Source organism: Anas acuta, chromosome 2, assembly GCF_963932015.1.
Source record: "Anas acuta chromosome 2, bAnaAcu1.1, whole genome shotgun sequence".
Taxonomy (NCBI): domain Eukaryota; kingdom Metazoa; phylum Chordata; class Aves; order Anseriformes; family Anatidae; genus Anas; species Anas acuta.
Window position 1 is genome coordinate 95,042,855 of NC_088980.1, and position 12,336 is coordinate 95,055,190.

The 12,336-nt window shown below is 34.9% G+C and overlaps 1 protein-coding gene across 1 annotated transcript in view; it reads right to left on the reverse strand.

The window, feature by feature from the left end:
* The window catches only part of LOC137850821 (dynein axonemal heavy chain 5-like), a 147,919-nt gene that overhangs the window by 100,266 nt on the left and 35,317 nt on the right, over window positions 1–12,336 (reverse strand). Inside the window, exons 28-37 of the mRNA XM_068671256.1 lie at window positions 11,924–12,328; window positions 11,649–11,767; window positions 9,872–10,008; window positions 8,628–8,790; window positions 5,122–5,233; window positions 4,684–4,812; window positions 3,044–3,243; window positions 2,779–2,932; window positions 351–617; window positions 28–156 (exon numbers count right to left, since the gene is read on the reverse strand). Coding sequence (XP_068527357.1) covers window positions 28–156; window positions 351–617; window positions 2,779–2,932; window positions 3,044–3,243; window positions 4,684–4,812; window positions 5,122–5,233; window positions 8,628–8,790; window positions 9,872–10,008; window positions 11,649–11,767; window positions 11,924–12,328 — 1,815 coding nt within the window. The remainder of the gene's footprint in view (window positions 1–27; window positions 157–350; window positions 618–2,778; window positions 2,933–3,043; window positions 3,244–4,683; window positions 4,813–5,121; window positions 5,234–8,627; window positions 8,791–9,871; window positions 10,009–11,648; window positions 11,768–11,923; window positions 12,329–12,336) is intronic.

Genomic DNA, 12,336 nt, shown 5'->3' on the forward strand with positions numbered 1-12,336 from the left:
AAAAAGTGTAATTTATACTGCTGTTACCTGAGCTATAACTGGTTCAATAATATTGACCTGTTCTCCTTCTTGAGATTCAAACAACAAAATCTGGTCGTAGCTTTTTTCATTAAATCCAACTCGGTTAACATTGTCAAACAAACTTAATAAGTGTGCCTACAATAGAATCAGAAAAAAAAAAAAAAAAAAAATTGCATAAACCGATCTGATATGGCATTCTTACTCTACCTTTAAATTGTGTACTAGACCCTTCTGTAGGTTTTCCACAAATGAAAAAAATTCACTCAACTAAATGTGGTACTCACTTACTAATATTGACTGTAGGAACAATATTGCTTTATTACTTATACCTGAATAGTATGGGAATCAGACGCTTGACCAAGGATTTCCAGAAGAGCAGGATCAGACACAAAAAAAAATCTTGGAAATATTAACCGTTTTTTTTCTAAATACCCAGTCAGGGATTTCTGACAGATTTCCAATTGTTCCAGCAAATGTGGCAATAGCTGTGACAAAGTCTCATCTCCAACACAGCATTGTACGATGTTTGACGTTTCATGGGCTCTCTGCATGATTTTCTGCCATGATTTATCAATGTTCTGAAATCTTCTGGCTTCCTGGAGTATGTGAAAAATACATTAGTTCTTCCTCATATTTGCCAATTTCTAAAAATCAAAGAACTCCACCAGGCAAGGTAACAGTTTAACATTTCCTCTGCAGCTCAAGTCTTTTTTTTTTTTTTTTTGCTAATATATGAATATTTATAGGCATGCTTACAATATTCAGTGTTTATATGATCAGAGTTCAAATTGCAAGAGAAAGAGTCCAACATGATAGCTCTGGAAATGTCTTTTTCTTCATGCTAAGCACCAAAAAATTGTCCATGCAAAAGGATTCCAACACACTTGCATTAAAAAACAAACAGCAACCTTCTCACAAATGAGTCTTCCTAATAGCAGCACACAACATAGTGTAATGCAATACGGACAGCTCCACAAAGGTTATGAGGAGTAACTTAGCAGTAATACTTTACTAACAAAAACCATATAAACAGCCTGTGACTGCTGCACTAGTGAAGTATTGTAGGTAGGTGATGGGAAACAAATTCTCAACTACTGAGAGCTGGAAAGTAAATATTCTTCTACTCTGGATATATCAACTTTAAAAACTCTTCACCTACAACAGATGAAATGTTAACAAGGTCATAAATAATCAGAGAGCTAGAAGTATGGATCAAGAGAGCATCCAAAACAGGTCTTCCCCTCAGTTTTACCTCTCCTTCAAGCCAAAAAAGCCCAGCTTGTTGAATCTTTTCTTGTATATCATGGATAGCTCCTCATTCTTATCACTCTCTTCCATTCTCTCTCATATTTATCTATGGGTTTCTTTAGCCAAAAAATAGTAAAATATTCTTGCTATTTCTGTTCATGCATTTCACTTTTCTGCCTGTATGCTTCAGAGCAACAATCAAAAACTAATTTCCTGACAGTACTGTGAGAGTGTCAAAAGCTTATCAAGGTATATAGCAACTACTTTTTTTCCCTCTATCCACAAAGCATGCTATCCACACTAAAAATAAGCTAGATTTGTTTGATATGTTTTGCTCCTAATAAAACCATACCAACTGTTATTAATCTCCTTGTTAACTTTCAGATGCTTACAAACCACTTGATTTTTTGTAGTGGTATGCATGCAGGTATTGCAATTAAGCCCACCAAATCTATGATTAATTCTCCACCAAGCTCCTCCTCCTCCTCCTTCTCCTCTTTCTTTAAAGGCAGTAATCACATTTGCTTTTTTCCAGAATAGTAGTTCACATATCATCCTTGTAAGAAGTAGTTTCAGCAGTTAGCTAATGCTTCACTTGTTCTGTGGTATTTGTTCATCTGCAGAAACTGCCTATTGATTCTCTGATAAATATTAAAAATATAAACACATCTCATGAACTAAAAAAAATAATCGTATTATCTAACATAACAGTTAAGAAAGCTTTACTTAAGTTACAAAAATTAATGTTACTTTTGGAAATTGTAAGTCTTTAATTATATAAAGTGTGGCCTGAAATAAATTTGTATTTAATAATTTCCAAATCATCTTGGTTTTGTTAAGCTATAGAACTGGTACCCTCATGGAGGGTACTAAACTGTGGTGTGTTGAAATGATAGGAAAGCTTCTCACTAGGAGAGGCAAGAGAGAAGATGACTTGTTCTAGTATTTCTCTCTTGCAGGAAGTCAGAGCATTTCTTAAACCTTTTGCAGCTGCCTTCATGGAAGGCCAAAACTGCCTTTTGAAGAGAATGCAATAGTTCACACAGATTACAATACATGTAGCTGCCCAAGTCTCCCAGCATCTCTTTGTGGGACTTAGTTATACTGAGTCCTAGGAAGTACAGAACATACAGAAAATTGCATTATTTAACTTAGACACTACTAACATGCACATAGGGAGAAAGGAATATTTCCATATATGGAAGACATGATAAACCAGTTTTGTACCATTAAGTAGTACTGAACCCTGTGCTATCATATGATTCACTAATAATGCAAGCTGACAAGGACAGTTGAGCCTGAATTATAAACAATCCTGTTCCTTTAGGTTTCACTAAGTTCTATGCAGTTCAACCAGACAGACCTCAGTTTGGCAAAACTTCTTCTGAAGTGCCTGTGGATAACCCACAAACCTTTATTAATATAATGCCTTTTTAAGTAAACTCTGTGATGTGGCTAATCTCTTGTTATAACATACAGCCATTGACATATTATCATAATTCAGCATACCTGAGGTAGTTGTTTTGCAATGTCTCCAGCAATAAACACAGCTTCAAGGTAAATCCAGAGGTTTTGTACAGCAATCCAGTTTTCAATTATTTCTGCAGTGTTGGCCAACTTCTGGACCCACTGTTGTATAGTGGATTTAAACGGTGCGTTATACCTGTATAAACAAGAATTAAAGGGAACAAACAAACAAACCCCTTAGATGATAATTGTTTACTTTTGGTTTTGAATAGATTTACACAATACGTGCATATTTTAACTTTTATACCTGTTGCTCATGAGTGACCCCAATATCATCAGGCTGTCTTCCACCAAGGCTATTTTCTCTAATATATCTGATCCTTTCAGAAGGAGTTCTCCTCGTGCTTTGAATTGGCCAAAACTGAAAGTATGAGTACTCCATTCACTGATGACATGCTTCAATTTTGCTTCAATATCCTTTTCTTTAACAGCGCTGATGCATATATCCTATGTAAAATTAAACTAGTAATTGGTATTCCTTTAAGGCTAGCATAATGCACACTCTTAAAGGCAATTAAAATTCATTAGCTAGATCCAGATTTCAGTATGAGCTCTAGCTAATGGAAATATACATCAAAACATCTCAAAAGTATTATGCTATACCACTAGATTTTATTACAGAATTATTTGTAAATGAAATAGTTTATTGGCACTTGGTCACCTTACACTTTTGAAAGTTCACCAACTCAGTAAACCTGCAGGCAGAACTTACCTCTCTGCGCATATTGAAATTGGAAGTCCAGTATATCCACTGAGGGGGGTTAGGGAAAATTCGCATTACCAGTCAAAACCAGGAAGCAGTCTAAGAACAGAGTGTGTGGAGGCAACATGACTGTCTGCTACCTCTTGAAGACCATGAGGACAGGAATATCATGAAATTGGCTATTGCATCAGAAAGAAAAAGAGCAGCTACTCAGATTGGACTACCCCAAGTTCAGGTTCAGGAGTATACTAGATGCCATCACAGGCTTAAGATCTTCCTTTGAATGTAAAGCTATCACTCTGAACCCTTTAAAAGGCTTAAATTCTTGCCTGGAAATTGGGTATAGCTGAGATTTGATTTTTCATGTTTCTGTCTTAGAAGTGTACCTCCTTTGTGGAACTAGATAAATCAGCTCACTACTGTGGAGAGACCACAGGTTTAGCAAACAGATTCACAATGAAACTGAAGTTTGAAACAGCTGGATCTTTCCTTCTTTATTTTTAGTTATTCTTTATGCTTGCAAAAGGTAACAATAGCATAAAGCTAGTACTTGCTAGATGACAATTGTCCCCAAAATGGAGGGGGCAATATCTTTGTAGTCTGTGCATGTTACACAAGCTTTCTCATTCCTATATGCTTGTGTGAAGAGTCAGTTTTAAATATAAAAGAACCCTACTGTCCTTTAATACTTTTTAAGTATTCGATTAGTAAAATGCCTCACTTCTACAACATTCCAAGGATTTCAAGCATTTAACAGGATCAGATTTATGATGACTATTTTTTTTTTCCTCTGATGAAACACTTAAAAAAATATATATATATAGAAGTAGGCAAACCCTGAAACAGAAGTATGACAGAATCACACTACTCTTAAAACAACAGAATTCCTTCTAGGGAGGGATTAGTGTAACATCAGTTTTTTATTTAACTGATAAAAGGATAAAAAATTGATAAACTTTTTTTTTTAAAAAAACTTTTAAACTGATAAAATTTTAGCTAATAAAAGGATAAAAGGAAATAAACTAATCATCATTGCTGTTATCAGCTACCAAACTCTATTCTTCAAAAGAATCCTCCAAAGTCAAATTTGTTTAGGTTACAAAGCTGACTAGAAACAGGATTCCAAAAGTACAGAATTCAGATCACAAGAAAATCATTAAAAACAAAGAGAAAATAATATATACCTCAACATCTTCTTTATATTTTAACAAAGAGGCATCCATTATATTTTTCAAAGAGAAGTTTTCAGAGTCAACATCAAAGTGATGTCCAGTTACTTGTGCAATTCTTTCCCAGTGTCGTGGCATCATTGCCTACAAAAGGAATTAGGAAAGTTTTTTTTTTTAATCTAATATTTTTAAGATGTGAATGATCTTAATCTGATATATCTGTTAAACAAATAGAGGAGTCTGGACTTCCCCTCTACTGAAAGCATTAATAGTTCTCCTAATCACACCATGAAGTTTTTTATTTTACTTTTCTGTAACTAATGGTAACTACTTTTTTTTCTTTTCAAAAAAAGAAAGCTGTTTTAATCAGTAAAAGTAATCATAAAAAGCCTCCTGTAGTCATAAACAATTTTTCAAGTGAATTTTATCTTCAAATCATTATGCCAAGCATACTTTGTTTGCCATCATTTCAAGCAAAGGACAGCTTTCTGCAAAGTCATCAATTTTCTTTTTTAAGTCTTGAAATGCTTGCCATTCCTTCAGTGCTTTAGGTAACTTACGGATTCTATAAAATAAACATAAAAGAAGAAATAAATGATATTTTGTAACCACAATTCAATATTTAATAATAGAATATATTTTCATTTTTCAACCAGTGGACCCATAAAGAAAAAATCCTGTTACAAGCTCACAACATAAAATATAGCCTATTATTTCCAACTGCAGGCATGGAACACTGCTAAAGACAGTAGAAGCCACACTTGAACAGTTTGGTTTCCATTTCAGTTTACACTAAAAAGGTTAATTTTATGTACAAACCTATGTCTGAACTTAAGCCTTTGCAGTATCACTGCATTATGAAAAATTTGAAAATACACCCCATTTTGTAAAGGGAAAAAAAAGGATTAAACAAAACATTTTTTCAGGCAAAATAAAATACATCCTAAAACAAAATTGATCTGCCTGCAAACAGAAAAATACTTCAGTTTCAATCAAATAAGTCCTGTTTTATATCTTGTTTGTATGAAAGATGGTTAAAGAAAAGTCTTCCTTAATGCACAAGTTCAATATGAAGAAGAAATGAAAATTAAGAATATCAAGTACTATGAATTGTCACAGCTCCATTTCCTTCTAACAAATTAGGTCAATTTACATCTGCCAAAGGTATGGACTAAAGGCTGGCAGCGTTTCTCTTACAGATCATTGGCAGAAAGGAGAAAGAGCACAAAACCAATCCATAATGAAAAATTCCTTCAAAGAAATTTTTCATTTTTCACAGCTCAAAATCAGACAGATCTGTCACACAACACGGGAGCATGTCTCAATTCTTCACTGCTTGCTGTTGTGGGGTAGATGGGAGGTGTCTCTGCCCATGGCAGAGGGTTGGAACTGGATGTTCTTTAAGGTCCCTTCCAACCCAGTTTCTAGCTACTTCTATGCTGAGGCACAACAATATTCTTACAAACACTGCCTTAGGCTTGCGATTGGAAATGGATCTCTTCACCTGGTAATGAAAACTGATCGTTTTTAAACACAAATAACATTTTTCTTTATTTTGATATCAGCAATAACTTCTAGCAAGTTTCATGCCTTATGTTCTACATAAAAAAATACTTCATTGTCAAGTTTAAATTTCCTTCTTAGACTTACTGGACATTCTCTTAATAAAATAAGTTAGAAAGGGAAAAAGTAACATTGTTATAAAAGGGAAATTTCCCTCTAGGTGTTACTGTAAACTTCTATAATGTTCCTTTCCAAATGCCTTTAAAAAAAATATATATATAAGTATTTATCCTTTTAATCTCTTTTTAAATGGAATTATTTGCACCAACGGTGATTTTTAAGAATCTTCATGATTCTGTTTTCTACTATACTATTTTTTAAAAGGAGTAGCAAAAAAGAACTAAAGAACTAAGAACTACACTAAAGAACTATGTGTATCTTTAGAATTGTGTGAAAATACTACCATCATTTCCAGTATTCCTGCCCATTTCTTAACACAACATACCATCTTAGTTATTTCTGTGGGTATTCCCTGTACACTGTTTAAAATTCTCTAGAATTAAAGAGAATACATGCAGCTTGATCCAATAATGCTAGCAAGTCTGCCAAAGGAAGGATAGTACTGGGTTAGAGTTATATTATAAAAAATGTTTACTGCCTATTGGTGGTCTCTCTGCTCCAAATCACTTGAGGGGGTACAAAATAAAAATAAAAAGGAACGTGAAGTAAATAGAAACACGTAATGTTCAAAGCTGTTATCATGCAGTGGCTTCCTTTCGAGTTCCACTAAAAGACAACATAAAAATACTTATGCCACCCTGTGAATCATAATTATATGTAGAAAAAATGATGACGTGGATTACAAAATTCTACTGAAATGATATCCAGACTTATCGAACAGGTGATATATTTTAAATACATTCATTTTTACTATTAATCTAAAAAAATCTATTTTTTTTAACTAATGACTAAAAACTAATTCACTCACTCAGATTTTCCAGGAAAGGAATAAAATCTCTACTGCACCCCTTCAGTGTCTACAGAAATGGTAAAAATTGATAAAATGGTGACATGCTCAAAATATCATATGACTAAAAAGCCTGAGCACAAGTAACCTTTCCAACACTTTTCAAAGAGGTGGAATGAGAGAGAGAAAAAAAAATAAATAAAAAATTGATCTCAAACTCTTGAAAGATATGCCAAATACACTGAAGTCTCTCTCAGGTCACATTGGTGAATCCAAAATCAAAAGCTGATAGAACTGTGTGAAGCAAAGAGGCTGGCTGTTCCAGAAGAAAGGCTCTGCAGAAGAGAAGGCTCTTTATATTGAGTATGAAATTGTCTTGACAAAACTCACTGAGAAAGTCATCAGTGCCACTGCGTAAAGAAGTGAAGCAAATGTTGATATAAAAGAAGATAGAAAACATTTCATCTGTTTTTCATTAGAAAAAAAAAACATGATGTGTTTTCCCTCCGGATGATAGGATAAAAATACCGCATATTTGTATTCAAACTTGTGCATGTAATTTGTTTCTGACATAGAGTATGTAAACCCATTAAGAGCAAAAGAGAGACTGGAATAGGTAACTACTCTCAAGGAATGAATGGATGCACAGAATACTTAAGGCCTGAACATCAACTCTCCACTTTTGACTGTAACAATATTCCTTTTTTTTCTAGTAACTCTGTGCATCCTCCAGTGCCAGAAATCAGAATTCAAAGAGAGTTGTCTGAGAGACAGGAAAAAAAAAAAGGAAAAAAAAAAAACCTTGTTGGTTCATGAGCGCTTGCCTCTGAAGGAACAGACAAATTACAAGCTGGACAATGGAAGTCTTGCTGACCCAGCCATAGCTGTTCAAAATTGAACGTGTGTCTTTACCAACACAGAAGAAAAATTCCTTTGATTTTGACAAAAATGATTTCACCTAACAGCTATCCTGTACATAACGTGGAAAATACATTCTTCCTCTCAAACCTCAGAAATAACCTCTCGGAATTCAGAGTGAGTACCTACCCGTGCTAAAATAATTTAATTCCATACAAATGCACAAAAGCACACAGTAACATCAAAATTCTGCCTGACAACCCAGACTAACAATTAATTAGCTGTAAACTGAATCACTGAAAAGACTGTACATCACCTATGAAGGTTATTCCTGCTTACAGTCACCTTGCCTCAGGTTTACGTACCTTCAGTTAGTTTTATTAATTAAATAAGCTACAACTTACAAGGTTACTAAACCCCGCAAAGCCTCACGGGCTGGTCTAAGCAAGATCACGTGCCAACTGCGTATTGAACCAGTCTGAAACTTAGTGCAACTGTGATGAGCACTCAAGCGAGCCTGAGTTTGAAATAAATCAAGACATTTTTGCCCCTCAGGGTAATTTTCACAATATAATTAAAACAGAAAAGTGAGAAATAAAAACTGCACACACTTCAATAAATAACAACTTACTTGTTTTGAAAATCCAGAAGTTCGTTGTTGATCTTTTCAATATTTAAATCATTCCAAAGTATTTCATTGTATCCATTGATATTATCAATAACTGAATTATAAAGACTGTAAAGTTTCTGAAGCAATGAAAGCTCACGTTTAATTTTGTGCAGTTCAGGATACTCTGTTTCAAATTTTAAAAAGAGAAGTTTATGAATGTTAATTAGGTACAACTGCATCCATGAACATAAAAATCCATGTATTCCTGAAACTGATATGTAATACATGCATAAAATACATGAATAAAATCATCTTTGCAGTCTTCTACTGTCTAATATGACAAATTTTCATACTTACATTATGTAAGGACACCAGATTTTAATACACAGCAATTATTTAGATTGCTGTTTTTTTAATAAAAATTCTTTTACAATGGCAAATGTAATTTTACATGGGAGGTGCTTCACCTATCTCTGTGAAGGAGATAATGTTGAAAAAGTAGTTGAAATGTCAAGAAATGTACTGTGGTCTTATACAAAAACTAAAATACCCCCCATCTTAATTTGTGGTATTTACTTCAGAAGCGGAGGCTGGGGGGGAAGGGAATAGTTGCTTTTGAATTAGAAATATAACATACGCTATGTGATAAGATTAATTAAAATAGACCTCCTTAACTGAAATATTTTGTTTAGTTTCTCTCTTTGGGACGTCCTAGTTAAATATATCATGATTATTGCTTATGTCTTCAGACAAGAAAATACTGAATTTAGTATGTAGCAATTAAAGTGTTTATCATACTTTCTGCTGTATCTGTAATTCACATGGTGGTCTCCAAAACTTGAAATGTGCCTGATTATGAGTCACAAAGGTATTATAGATCAGTTGCACAACCATTATTATTCATTATATATCTGGTAGAGGGACAACCTGAGTAATTCTTTGACATGTTCCCCAAATTTGGACACAGAGGAAACCAAAGAGGAGATGTGCTTGGCTCTGAACAGAAAAAGCAAGAGAGCTGAGCAGTTGGATCCTTCCTGAGATGCATGGAGCACTGCATTTTTTTACACTTGATGTTTATGTATGTGCAGACTGACAGCCACTGTTTCAATTCATAGGAACACAACCACAAATTTAAAATTAAAATTTACTGCAAGGAATTCTTCTGCAATGAATCCAACACTAAATGCATTAAGCAGGGCCCATCAAAATATATCTATATATAATAGCCTAGGACCAGGTGTCCTTATTCCCTAAGAAAATACCTGTGATAGGAAGACCAAATAATTCTTCCCCACCAGAAAGAGAGATATACTTCCTCCACAGTTCATCAAATTTAGCTTGAAAAATCTGTAATCTGTCACTTGCTTCATGGGGAGGAACATTCTCCACACTGGGGCCCCTGAAAAGACCAAAATAAAATAAAATAAAATAAAATAGTCAGTGCAAGTAACAACCATACAGGTTTCACAAAGAAGCACAACAGCATAATACAGGCCTGACTTACTGAGCAGTATTTAACATTTTATTTTATTTTTTTTCCAAGAAATCTTCATAGATTTCTAGCATAGACGCTAGAAAGAGAAAATACATGTCCCAACACTACATATTGAGTATCCCCTGACAGAAAGCCCAACAGATTTTTTAATAATACAATTCATCTGTGTTACCAATACATATGACAAACAGCAAAACTACAAATGTTTTGTTTTGTTATTTTCCATTTCTTTTTGCTTCTTCTGCAGAACGTATTCATACTCTTAAAAAGGGAAAGACAGTAGGCATATTTCAGGAGTAAAAACTGTGGTAGCTGTTACTAGATTAACTACTAGAACCATAATTAAACAATCAGAAAAATAATAGAATAATTGTGATTTTGCCCTAATGAATCCATCTCATCTGGAGGACTGAGTGTAATCTCCAGCACTCGTGTCTGGGACCACTTCTTGCTGCATCTTAACAATATTTGGGGATCTGCAAGGATATCATCTTCTGCTTTAGATGATGGAGCTCTAGGTCAGAAGGGAGAGCCAAGCAGCAAAGCCTCAGCTTAAAAACAGATCCCACAGAGAGAGGTGTCAGCCCTTATTGAGGCCTCCTGGCAGAGCTATCTCAGTGTGTTCTGTTCTAGACCACCAAAGGAAGAGTGGAGCCCTCAGATGTATTAGCTTTAAGCTGGCCCTTAGCCCAGGAAAATGGACCTCCAGAAAGGAGTCTAAGGTCTCTAAGGTCCTTACAATTGGTAGCAGCCACAGAGGGGTTCCGCGAAGTCCTCCAGACAACTCAGAGAGCAGAAATGCAGTCAGTACTACGCATGCATCTACACAGAGCAACTTAATGCTCTACCAGGTTCCTTTTAGGGGCACATTCACCTTATGTCTATAGCTTGAATTTCAGGTGTGCACACAAATGCACTGCCAGAGTGGCTTCAGGCAGTGCACATCCAGGATCAGCAGCTGACAATTTTCTTGCCAGAAGACACATACTGTGCATATATTGTCCTATAACCAAAACAGATCAAAGCAAAACAAATTCTGGCCTTCCCTTCTTTGTGCCACACCACTCGCTAACATGGAAGTGTCTAATGAAGCACGCATACTCCACAATTTAAATTAAAAAAGCCAAAGTACATGTAAACATACTTGTAAAGAGAACTCAGTGAACTTAGAAACATCCAGAACTGGAATCTCCACTCACTTCCAAGGTACCACCTAACTATCTGCTTACGTACTTTGTTGAGTTTAGAACCTGCAAAAGACTTTCAATTTGGATCTGGACTGAGGATTTGTTTTGTTTTTCCCCAACCTACTAATACTTCTGGAATTTCACCAGCTCCAGCACTGAAATTGTATTCAATCTGTAACCATAAGAGTATCTGCCCAACTTACACTATTCTGAAATTAGGCTTTTTTTTTTTTTTTTTAATCATCTTTCATACATACACTGAGGCTGTTTCGTGTTTATTTACTGAAGCTCTTTAGATGCACCATTTTCGAACAGTCACTAATGAAGCATAATTGTACTGCATCACAGTTCACCTACTTTTCATCATAGTCTTTGTAAAATTCTGCAGTATCAATCTGGAATTTCTGAACACCATTCAGTAAATCTGTTTTCATGCCTGGCTGTACTTTCAGCAGCAACTCCTCAACCTGTAATGCCTAAATGTAGACAAAGATGAAAAACAGGAATAAAGAAATGGAAAAAAGCAGAGCATTTTAAGTAAGAAAACAGTTTTATTATGCTTTTTCAACATTAAAAAGGCTGAAAATAACTTTGCTATAGATGTGTTTTGAGAAACAACACAGCTGTGATACCTGTGTGTTGAGGTTCTTCCAAGCATAAGCCAATCCATCAACTCTTTCTGTGTTTCCATCTTGAAAGAGCAGATTGTATTTATGAAGCACAGAGTAAGACTCTTCTATAGGTCCAACTGTCATGTCAATTCTAATCTCATTCTCTCTAATTTCTTTTAGTGCTTCCATTGCTCCCCGTACATCATCAAGGTCCTGGATAGGCCTGCTTAATCTCTTGCTAAGATTTTCAATGAAGGAATAGATTTCATCCATGTCTGTGGCAGACTTCTTATTCAAAGCTAATCCAAATGTTCTTTGTCTTGAGCGGCATTCTTGAATTAAGGATATTTTCAATGACTCCGTTGCAATATCCACTGATTCCAGTACATGGTGATTTGGCAGTTCTCTGATTTGCATTTCTAATTGCTAGGAAA